Source organism: Taurulus bubalis, assembly GCF_910589615.1.
Source record: "Taurulus bubalis genome assembly, chromosome: 2".
In the NCBI taxonomy this organism is placed as follows: Eukaryota; Metazoa; Chordata; class Actinopteri; order Perciformes; family Cottidae; genus Taurulus; species Taurulus bubalis.
Window position 1 is genome coordinate 34,092,853 of NC_136590.1, and position 12,853 is coordinate 34,105,705.

Genomic DNA, 12,853 nt, shown 5'->3' on the forward strand with positions numbered 1-12,853 from the left:
GTTTAGCTTGTTGTTGATGTTTAGTACGAGAGCTCTTCCAGCTATGATAATAGTATCTTCTAATAGGAGACGGAGAGACAAACAGACAAAGAGCGTGAGAGATAGCGAGAAATGCTGTGACAGAAGTCCGGAAGTGGAGAGCAACACCAGGTGGTTGAGCGTCTGGAGGCAGGCAGTCAAAGAGCAGTGTTGCCTTGACAACTGTGATGCCTTGCTGATGATAATAACCGAGCACCTCGCCACCAGCATCCCACTCACATAATGCAAGTGTTTTTTTTAGACTGTATGCGTGCACAGCATCTGCTTTATTAGAAATAATAGCATGCCCTATATTGTTGGCTACACGGGCAGCAGTGCTCTGTATCAGCATCAGTACAGCCAGCATTCTGGCCAGAGGTGATTATTATTGTCTTCTCTCTCCTTTCGCTTGCTTTCTAGAGACAGTGCAGTTCATCACTCGCCAATGGCCAGCTTCATATCGTATAGAACAAGGAGAGTATCTGATCCAGCTGACAAGCCATCTGTTCGCCCAAGCCGCAGTGGGATCTGATCAATACAGCCACGGTGGACGGTGAATGTGGCTGCTGTGGCCTCCCACATTGACTGGAATAATGGATCAGCTTTTGGGTCACAGTGGACTCATTGTACCAGCAGCATGACCGCTGAGGTTCCAGCCTCCACACCTCTTTGTTTCAACTCTTTTAATTAAGGAGCTGGGCAACAGAATTCCCTAACAGGCTTAGCTATTGGCAGCCTTGCAACCACAACTGATTGTTTAATTCAGGATTTAGCAAGTAAAGCTTTGTATGGACAACACATAGTGCTTTAATTTGTCAGGGTGTCAGGCCTTTGGGTGTTAATGCATCAGACCAACATTGACAAACAAAGTGTGGGCCTAAACGCAGGTATTTATGCAAGATGGGGTCCATTTCAGTTGAACGCTCTGATGATCTGATGTGGACCAATCCAGTGTCCTTTCCTCTTCCGCTGCATCAGCTGGTGATTTCTGAGCACATAGCCACTGCAGCATCCTACCACCTCATCCTCCTCCACTCTCTCTCTTCTCCTCCCCCACCCTCTATCAACCCCCTCTTCTCCTCCTCCTCCTCTCCACCTGCTTTTAAATGCATGGCGCTGCCCTGCTAGGCCAGTCAGTCTATGCAGGCAGCATCTCTCCTCTCAGCCCCTCTAGAGTGAAGGAGGAGGCTGTGGAACAGGATGGATGGTTACCAGTCTGCATGTGCAGCCAGGGGGAGGGGGGGGTGTATGGAAAGTAGACAAGGTCGGAGTGAGCCAGCAAAGCCCCTCTGCTCTTCCGTGTAGTACCAATAATCGATTGGGGGATGAGAGGCGACCTGAATCCGGACGGCTCACCAGTCTGACTGAGGGGGAAATGGTTTAGCCCAGCTGTAGGCTGTCCTGCTCCAAGCATCCAGTGAGTAAATAGGACCCTAGTCAACCTCCAGACAGCACTGCACTGAAACCAGGTTAAAAATAATGTCTACATTATTCGACTTCTTCCTCAAAAAGGAATGAATGATGGTCAGAGCCCCTCGCTTTGGGCAGATATGTAATACCATGCAGTGCACGCCATCGCCTGATGCATGGAGGAGGGAAAACAGCCTGGCAGCATCCAACACACACGTCCTGTATCCTCCAAACGCTTTAGTCCTCCAGACCTACGTCTGCTGTACATTTGTGCTCATCTGTTTTGTAACGGGAAACACGTCAAAAACCCCAGCTGGATTAAATCCTCTCATAGGGTAGGCCCAGCATCGCAGACACAACCTCGAATGGAGGGGTAAAGATAGAATAGGGGGGGGTGGCAACGTATCTGATCCTTAAATTAAATGATCGATGTTGCACTGGCTGTTTCTCAGCTACCTATACATCACTCCTTTGCGCACAGGATGCAGGGCCCTGCCTTCAACAATAGACCGATGTATAATTTTCTCATACACACACACACACACACACACACATCAATGTCGATGGATAGCATAATGCTAGTCGGCCTTTGTTCGTATTGGATTGATTTTGTTACACTGCTCAGCAGACGTGCATACATTAGTGTCTTCGTTCTTTAGGAAAACGACATTATTTCGTTCGGGTCTCCGTGTTGTGCGCAACATTCTAGCGCTTCGTTGTTTGTTGGAACCTGCCAATGCATCACTTCAGGGTACATATCGGGGTCAGGAGAACCGCTTGCATACACTTTCCCCTATCCACTACAGTTCAACTGCAATTGTGTTTTCCTTGTTGCAGCACACAGTGGTCGTTTAGTCAACAGTGGCTGGTGATTAGACTACCCTTCATGCCTTAGTGGGGTCACATGCTTCATTTGGGTCCTCGAGGCTTTACAATAATACAGCTTCAGCCTATTTATCCTCCAACACACAGCCTCGTGTGTGCTCTTTTTTTATCTGCAGAAAAAAAAAACCCACATCCATCCTCCGAACAAAACAAATGACATCATCTCTTGAAAGCCACAAAGCCACGGGAGTGAAGCATCGTAAATAAAACATAGCGGGTTAGCACAGCGATCCGACTGTGTTTCTATGGCTGCCTTTCTGTGTTTCTAACAGTTTCGAAATGTTTTCACTCACCAGGTTCAGCACCGTCTCCACGATGTCTCTGTTGCTAACCTCCCCGACCTGGATCAGGCCCACCAGCACGGCGAATTTCATCTGGATATTCCTGATCGGGACAGCGGGGTTGATCACCCCGGCCGGGAGGACCATGGAGCCGGCTGAAGACACCATCCTTTCCCCGGTGGCGCCGGAGCCAGCGCCCGCGGAGACCTGCTGCTGCGGCTGCTGGACGGAGGAGCCCGGCGGCGGATGGGAGTCTCGGTCTGTGTCCGTGAGCGAAGAAGTAGACCCCGGTGGTGCTGAAACCGGCTTCTCGCTCGACATTTCCCCTTTGGAAACGGGGAGGAGAGGAGCGGTCGCCGCTGTCTCTCACACCTGATCTACAAGCTCGAGCGTCTGCTGCTACACAAAAACCATCCACTGCGCAGAAAAAAAACAATGGAGAGCGGTGTTGCAAAAAACTCCTCTGAATTCACCCTAACCTCCTGGAAATGTGTCGGGATTCATGGGGATGGAAAAAAAGGGATGGAGGTTTGACGGAATGGTAGCCTCCGCTTCTTTCTCTCTCCTCTCTCTGTCTCTCTCTCATTGGCAGGTTGCAGTCAGTGCGGTCGTCTAGAAGAGAACGCCATGTTGACGCCCCCTGTCTGCGGCAGCGCGCGCTAGCCGCACATGCGCACTCGGTAGCTTTCTTGTAGGGCACTGAGGCGGAATAACATGGAGCCGTCAGTGCATGGGTCCATGCAGATAACAGTGCTACCTGAACAACTGTGGTTTTTGTTCTTTTTTCTTTATATATTTGTTTGATATATTAAATGGCTCTGGAGATGTAAATGTGGAATAGTGAAGACGAGCTGAATACAGTGATTTAAAAAGAAAAAGCAGCCATAAATACTGGTGGGCATATTGTGGGTGCAAGGGGCAATTCATATTGAGTTCAGGCAGTTTAGGGAGTCTGGCTTCCAGACAGAGGCTGTTTACATATTCAGAAGCCATCCATCTGTCCCACTTATTTCTGTCCCTATAGTTTAACCTTTGTTTCCTTATTAAGCATCACAGGTTTGCTCTCCTGGCACATTTTTTTTCACCTCTCTTCCTCTTTTTCTAGTGTCCTGGTCTCTTTTTGTCCTACTTTGCTGCAATCATTTTCACTTTTTGCTCACACTTTCTTACCTCACCACCTCTGTTTTCCATCCTTCTCATGCCTTCTGTTTTACATAGCATTCATATTTATTTGTTCTTGGTGCTACAATGTCCTGCATGCTTAACTGTGTCTGGACCTTTTTCTTTCAATCTGTTTGATGTTGTGCTCATTATTATTGACTCCCAGGTCCAGCTGGTGTCTCTCATACACACATACTCACTCATACACCTACAGTATCCCCTGGTGGCTGCACAGACCGTGGCTACTGGTTCACCTGTGTGCGGACTTAAGCCTGTTTCACACTCCATGTGTTCTTCCAACAGGACACATCTGCTGGGTAGGATTCCCATTAGCAAAGACGCTGTAGAGGCTGATTCGTCTGCCTGAGTGTATTTTCATATAAGCAGTGATGCCAGTCTCTTTGATGTCTCGCTCACAATCTTTCTTGAAATGCTGGCTGTTGACAGGGGGACAAGGTGAGGGTGACATGGGAGGGACATTTTCTGTCTGTGTGTGAGTGTGTTTCACATTTGGCGCACATGCATGTGTGCACATGAGATCATTAGAGAATCTTAGAGATTAGCAGAGGGTGATGCCATCTCATTTTTATGTTCTTCCTAAACCCAATCTTTGGCACAAAGGGAATGAAGGGGACAATCACACACACACTTGCACACAAATGCTTGCATCTGTTACACACTTCCCTCACACCCACAGAAGCAATTTCTCAAACTAACACATGCTATCTTGCTGTCAGATGTGCACACACTTAGGTTCACATGCACGCATGTGAACACACAACCACAATGGCAGGGTCTCTCTCTCACACACAAACACACTCCTCTTTGTTTTCAGACAAAGGCTTGCTTCTGCAGCTTTGTCATTATTCCACAAAAGGCTTCTTTAGCATAAAGAGAGGTCTTAACAGGGATCTGGTTTGTGACTGGGTAAAAGCATGCACATTGTTCTTCTCTCACTCTCTCTTTCTTCCACCATTTCTTTCCCCTCTCTCACCTCCAGTAGAGTCCATCAGTTTCCCCTCTGTTCCGTTGGACCTTTGTAAATAAGTGTGGAGGTAGTGCCAGTGTCCTGTGGGGGTGATGATCACAGTGCTGGAGCTTCCAAGCTGCCAGCGGGGGCTCAGTGAGGTGGTCAGAAGAGGTGACATCTATCAGAAAGGGTTTGATCAGTGGGTAATGGAGAAATTACAGTTTGTAGCTTGGCAATTTTCTTTCCGCGTAGTGGTAGTATTCGCGGTTATCATTTAAATGATTGATAATTCTGTCGATGCCTGGACAAAAATGACACCACATTTGTTCGGAGTTCAAAGAGCAGGATCAACGTCCAAATGTTTTCATTTACGATGTTACTTTGTCTATTCTGCTTCCAATTCTCTGTCTCTGCTATTAGGAATAAAAAATAGAATAGCAGACTTGTTGATGTAAGGGTTGACATCAGACAGCAACACAGGTAATAACTTCCTGTTTTCAAAGATGTGAGTCACCATCAAGATGGCTGTGTGTGTGTGTGTGTGTGTGTGTGTGTGTGTGTGTGTGTGTGTGTGTGTGTGTGTGTGTGTGTGTGTGTGTGTGTGTGTGTGTGTAGGTGTGTGTGTGTGTGTGTGTGTGTGTGTGTGTGTGTGTGTGAGAGAGAGAGAGAGAGAGAGAGAGAGAGAAATTAGGGATGGGAGATGGATAGAAACAGATTACAGATCTGGCACAACACAGCAACTTCTCTTTACATGTAATTCATCAGTTTCATATTATTTCAGTGAACAGATTGAATTTGACGAAGTAGAAACATTTAATCAAAACACTAAAAAGCTACATTAGGTTAGGTTTTCTTCTCTGCCGTTAATATTGTCAGTATCTCAATGATGATGTCATTCTCCTATAGGTGCAGTTTCCTTTATTTGTATATTGTATATTAAAGTAAATCAATTAATTGTGTAAAAATCAGGAAAATGACATTCTCGAAAACTATTGAAACATGATTTAAATAAAAAATAGGTGTACAAGTATTATTTGTTTGCTGAAAATAAAACTTAATAATGAATTAAAATACTTTCCTCACTCATAACGACATGAAACAAGATTTTCTCATTGCTCCTTTACTTAGATCCTACAACTAAATACTTTAAACAAGCAGGTCATATTCCCTCTCACATTCACTCAGTTACTCTAATACTGCAGAGGACAATCCTCAAAGGACACCACAAAGTAGCTTATTAAAGTTTTAAAGATACAGTGTGCCTATATATAAGTCTGAAGGAAAGAGCAAATGAGAGAGAAAAAATGGTCATCCTGCTAAAATCTCATAACCTCAAAAGTAGTCATTGTCATGTTTTAAGGATTACACACTCCGCCATAGGTTTAGAAGATTACACCATCTTTGCTCTCGTGAATTCCTTGCAAACCCCCTCTGGAGGAACTCGGAAGCTTGCAGAGTTAAACGTTTAAACAAGCTTCTTTAATCTCAGTCAATAAAAAAATAGTCATTTTTGAAACTATTTTTCTCTGTGTAAGCTATATGTCACAGTTTCTCATTTCCATTACCTAAATGGTGAGAGGCATCGGTTTGTAGTAACACTCCCTTTGGTCTGTAGAGCTGTCACCAGGGATGAAGGAGACAATTCTTTGACAGGGGTCACGGCCCAGGATCAAGGACTTGACACTTTGACTGGGCTGGAGCGCTGGGCTCCTGAACTGGTGGTGGTGGCCATGAATAACCCAGCTGAGATGAAACTGGCACTTCAGTTTGATGGAAAAGCCTACGCACAGAATGTGGCCCTGACGGCTCTCGAGTTTGCAAGGCCAGCTCTGAAAATGTGCACCAGAGAATAGTGAACAGTGTACAAACACATCTGCTTGTTTGCAGCATTGGCACTTGTGCTGTCAGTAAACGTGACAATGATCCAGTATGGCTCAATCACTTCAACCCCATGGACCCTTAACCCCCTGATGAGTCAATTCAGCAAAGCATTGTTCAAACCCGCAGAACTCCTTTAAGATTAGCCAGATGCACAGCACCAGAATTTACTCGGAGTTTGGACATTTACTCAATACAAAAGTGTGAGATTCAGAGGCAGTGCGATAAAATCGTACTTCACAGCTGACATTGTTGGACAGTGGGTACAAATGTGTTCTCAATTCCAAGCTACGTATAGGGGACATTAGTGAATTAAAGGGACAGAGTCAAAGCCCATTTGCGATTGGTACACATGTTGTCAGGACACTGTGGGTATGACACATCCAACAAGACACCTGCAGACAGATACAGAGAGCAACTAGCTAGTGAACATAGCGGAGCATTTAGCAGTTAAAGAGACAGATGTTTCCCTCAGTAGTTGGTGGAAACAGAGCTAAAGGAGAGTGAGTATTGAACTCATGCACCAGGTGTCCAGAAGCAAAACTCAAAATGAATGTACACAGCACATTGTGAATTTGTGTGTGTGTGTTTCAAGAGTACAAAATAAAATCAGGCATACTTCCATATACTCTCAAAAACCTATATCTTAAAATATCCCAGAGTTTCCCCTGTCAGCCTACCAACAATGAGATTATCTGAAACCATGAAACTCACAAGCCACAGTCTGTACCTTTCACAGAGCTAAGCATCTAATTTTCTGGAAAATAATTACTAGGCAATCTTTGAAAAACCTGGAGGGTCATTTAGCAACAGTTGCCACAAATCCTCAAAGACTGTTACCATCTGGATGAAAAAATGATTGATCCGCTGTATGATCATAAAAAAAAGTATAAAGACGGTCCTAAAATACATGTTTTGTTTGTATTTTACAAATAACGCAATGGCATACATACATTATGGTAATACAAATTTGTCGAGCAATAGTCGAAAAATAGTTTTTCATCCAGTTGGAAAGAGGATTCTGAAAACACCTTTAGATCAGTACTAAGTGCTGTAAAAAGACGTGGGCTTTTCAAAGATCGCAGGGTAGTTATTTTTCAGAAAATCCATTGCTTTGTATTTCAAATCACAGTGACACTTGAAATTTGCCATCCTGATGAAATCTGAGTTGAAATCATTCACCCTACCAACATTCCAGCAATAGTTCATCAACAAAAACATTAAAATGAGCAACACTCGTCCACATTGTGTTACGATAACCCTGAAATATTGATTCAATGTCCAGCTTTCCTTGCTCTGAAGGTTTCTATACTGATGAATACAGAAAAGGCAACGCTAACATGCAAGGATTGAAAAGATGGTGCACATGCTTCTGGTTTACAGCAACATTATTAACCTCCACAACTTGACACATCTGTAATGAATGGTCCATGGTCATGCTCAACCTGTTTGCCATAACAGTTACAAAAGTAAGCAGGGACCTTAACCGTAATTATTGTTATTATGAACTACTGCAGTACTTCGTACTTAATGTATACTAACATCTGCATTGCTATTTGTTCCCATTATGGCACATAATTAGATCAGGGTCATGTATCTGTTGCAGTCTGTGCAGCAGTGTTGAAGTCACATTTGCTAAAAAGATCCAGCTGTGAACCTTTTTTTTTTAATCCCTTGTTTTGAAACGTTTAACACATTTCACTAATGTATGCCATTCATTGTGCCTACCTTTGGTTATATAGTATGCCCAAAGCATATACTCAAGGATACTGTACACACAACTGCCAACATGGTCTCATCAATAATTAATTTGTTGGATAATTTATTCATTAATGACCTTATCATGGTTGTCTAGAAGAAGCCAGTGGATTACCCAGCCTCAGAGGAGACACATCTGTTTGCCCCTGTCTGACTCTTTCCCTGCTCAGCTTTATAGTGTGAATGTGATAAAGAGATAAAGAGATAAAAAGCAACAAAATTAAACAACATTCAGAAGTCCAGCACTACAAACTCTCAATTCAACTTCAACTTCAAGATCTCCGGATAGTGTGGATCTAATGCTGGTCTCTTTAATGAGATAAGATGGCATTTTTTACCAAATTCTGCTATTTTGGTCTGTTCATTAGAGCGTTTCATAAGCAGTCTGGGTTAAGATTAGCCGAAACTCCTGCAATTATTTTATCATATCTGTAATAGAGGAGAACACATATGACAAATAAAAGGAAAGCGATAAAAACGGATCAGCTTTGTGGTATCTAAAGCGTATAAAAAGTATTCCCAAGAATATTTTCGAAAAGAAAAATAATAGGCTATAGGCCTGCATTCAGAAATCACTAAATCCTAAAGCACTGTTAAATTAATTCCACTTAAGTTGTTCTTTATCAATTAACAATATATTTCAGATATTGTTAAGTATATTTTTGTGACCAAAGTATCTATTATCAGACTTTAAATGCAATTTAATGCAATTACTCAACAACACAGACCGCACACTGTATTGCTAGTGATGTATTGATTCAGTTAGACTTTCGAACGGTAACATGTCGGCCTATTTACAGAGAGACAGACTACACACTAGACTTCTATACATTATTGTGCTTTGATAAATGCTGTTTTTTTTAGGCCTACAGCCCTGAGAGGCATGCTTAACTTGACTTGACAAACAACTAACAAAACATAAAAAGGCCGCCAGGACAAATTTCTTGTATGTGAAACATACATGGCAATAAATGGTTTGGATTAGGAAAAGGCAGTAATATAAAACAATAAAAGTAAAAGAAACAATTATACTACTAATATACCATATTATAACGGGTAGTATAAAGTATCGTCAGTGTTAGCATGTTATGCATAAATTCTATCTTCATGGAGGTATCTTTCCAATCTGCCTATATTATGTCGTCCCCACCATGGCAACACACTAGATTTCGAGTTTTAAATATATTTAGGCCTATTATGTTCCATGATAAACAATACAACTCCTGAAAAGTGAGTTTAAATTGGCTATCATGTTCACTTGAGTTAGTGAGCAGCAATTTGAATCTGTACTCTGTCTTGGAGTTATACATTTGTTAAAACCTGAACAGACAGACATGATACACATATTTCTAGATTCAGTTTGACTTACATTTCCCAAGACTAAGATGTCCATGCGAACAAACGTCCACAAATCCACTCTTTACAACCCCAGTGTTTGCCAGATTATTTCCTTATTTTAAAGAGTCAAAGTACTCCAGTGATAGTTGTCTGTAAATCCATGGATGTATTGCCAAAAGGAACTGCCAGGAGTTAATTCAGTTTACTTTTAATGTGGCCAAAATGTGTACAAATGGGGTTCAAGTCGTTGCCTAAAGCAAACTAACTGACTCCACGTAACATTAAACTCTCTGTTTACATCCTTCAAACGCCCTAATTTTGGAAACTGTAGTTGAAAACGGAAGGGCGCGATAACCACAAAATCGGTGATGCAGGACAAAGAATAATATAATTACAATTTGATTTGTACAACCTTCTTCATGTTGCAATCAGTATATTAATCAATATTTTTTTCGATGGTATTCAGACTCCCATCGACACGACTCTTAGATTCCTGCAACACCAATGCAATCCTCTATTCATTCGGATGTTTGATTTGTTAAGAGATGTAAAGACTTCTTGGACAGGGCCAGCTGCTGGAAGTGCACTTCCTGTTCTTTCCAGAAGAGGTCACCGTCAAATCCTTTTTGCAGGGTCACCCTGCTGTGGAGGACCATTAATGATCCTATTAACCCCTCTTTATCTGAACATAATAAGAAACAGCGCTGCAACAGCAGATTACACTTTCTTTTGCACGTCTACGTTTGCTTAGAAAATATACCCCTCGAGGATTACATGTATTCAGTTGGGAAAACAACTATGTCAGAGTCACCTCGTCAGTAATCTTTTTTTTCATGGAGTAATTTGCAACATGATGTTCCTCATTTGTCAGCCTCCACGGAGTAGTGGAGCTGAAGTACACCCACGGTGCAGAGGATCATTGACATTCAGGAGCAGTAACGGTGTGCCCTAGATAAAATCACTGACATGTTAAATGGGGTAGAAGTTAAAGTAATGTTTCACTCATTTCTGTGTTGTGACAGCCTGGCTTACAGGGAGGGTAGAGTCTGTGTAAAAACACCTTCATCGCCCTCTGTGAGAGTCTCCATCTGACATGGCTAAGTAAGTAAATGTGATTGAATATTGATCTGAGCTGTGGGGGTTTAGTTTCCTAAATCAATCCATTGAAAGGACACAGAGAAAATCTGCATAGGGAGAACCCCCTGATGACTCTTCATACACACAAGTTATCTGAAGACATCCTACATGCAGGCACAGCTTCTAGATTCATTCCTGACCTTCAGACTCCAGCGTGGCGAGAGCGCCACTCCATGGACGCAAGAGCACATGACATGACATTATTTATACATGTATTTTCACGCTATTATGCCATGTAATGTTAAAACAATCTACTATCAGAGACTGACAAACAATTCCACAGAAAACAATGTTTTGTTGAATTCGTAGATGTTTTTATTATCTTGTTTAGTAACAATGGTTCTGTGTTCTGTCACTCAGAAACAACCACCCTGGTCTCAGCTACTCAGATAGTTTGGAGCCTCTTCCCACATAGCCGAGGGCTCACGTCAAAGTCACTCATTCACGCTTTGTCTTTCTCATACACACATATTTACACAAACACACACACTTGGCACACTAGCAAACAGCATCCACGCAGGATCTTGGTGGCACTGTCGAGATATTGTATCATAGCAACACCATAGCAACGCCTACAGCCGAAACATGATGAGCCATGGCAGTGCCATGGCAGAGCAAGGTTTATTCTGCTATTGCTTTAGTAGGATGGCGTATTATCGAAAGTTCACATTTCAGCATATCAATATGATAGGAAGACCCTGAAAAGCTATGATGTTTGATCTGCTGGCACAGAAAGCGGCATATATATATATATATATATATATATATATATATATATATATATATATATATATATATATATTTACAATAAAGGCTGTTTGTATATCTAAAGTGCAGATACACAGGCGCATCCATGCACGCACACACACACGCACGCACACAATTTCAAACATGCTTCCCGGAAGCAGTGAAATGGTCACATGTCTTAGACATTGTATAACATGACAGCAAAAAAAAAGGTGATACAATATACATGTATATAATAACAATGATAACTTTAAAATAACATTTAGATCAGATTAACACTGAGAATAGTGACAGAAGTAAATCAACAGTGATATCCAACACAATGTTTCCATATCAGCACCTTTATGGACCTGATGAATGTTTTTGCCCTTTCTGTGATCCAGATCCCTCATGTGCTTGTGCTTGAACTATAGTGCACTTTTCACAACGTAACGCTGACACATAGCCATACTGTACAGGTCCTGGTCATTCCAAATAACAGGGATATTTCTCGGGGCACTGGGATTTATGCATCTTCATCTGAGGAAGGCTCGATCATAATCAAATGCCTTTTTTTAAATGTGCATAGCTAAATAATTTGTTCACCGCTTTCTAGGAGCATTAGTTTATAGATGGACGAGTTAATCAAAAATTACAGAGACAGATCAAATTAAATTATTTTATAAACATGCAAGATTATTAAAAACAGGATTAAGAATCATGTGAGGACTGAATATCCTTACACTGAATGGCAACTCTTTGGTTGGTTGATGCAATGTTCTGTGTTGTTTATTATATGTCATTTTTGATTGACTGTGATAAAAGCAGGACTGAAGTATATGAGTCCTGGTTTTTCAGGTCTATTCAATGAAATATCAAAGACATTTTTTTATGAACAGTTTAAATCAAATTAGTCATTTATATTCCACTTGCAGGCCATGTGGGATTTTAAAGAGATGGAGTTAAGATAGATTTCTCAAAGTAAATCATCGATAGAAATATGGGTATTCTACTTTACTTGTGAGTTACCTATATGTTATTTTTACATATTATAACATCAGTTCTAGCTTTATCAAATTAAGGTTTTAGAGACGGCAATCATCTCGGGATCACACCTTCTGGTGCTGACTGTTTCTTTTTTTGCAAGATATTGGATAGACGAGGATTTAGAAGTGATACTGACACTACTCTCTGTCTCCACAACTCCTCCAAAGATGCACATGGTTATGAGATTATTTTACGAAACATCAATGTCTATTAAAATCAAATCAAAGGTTTCATATTTGGAATT

General features: G+C 41.7%; 1 protein-coding gene across 4 annotated transcripts in view; it reads right to left on the minus strand.

Annotated features, from left to right (window-relative positions):
* Positions 1-2,915, minus strand: part of LOC306751932 (neurobeachin-like) — a gene marked incomplete at both ends in the record, with an annotated part of 85,013 nt that extends 82,098 nt beyond the window's left edge. For all 4 annotated transcript variants that reach the window (XM_079235598.1, XM_079235597.1, XM_079235596.1 and 1 more), the window contains one exon: positions 2,607-2,915. In XM_079235598.1, the coding sequence (XP_079091724.1) occupies positions 2,607-2,915 (309 nt within the window). The remainder of the gene's footprint in view (positions 1-2,606) is intronic.
* Between the last annotated feature and the right edge of the window lie 9,938 nt (positions 2,916-12,853).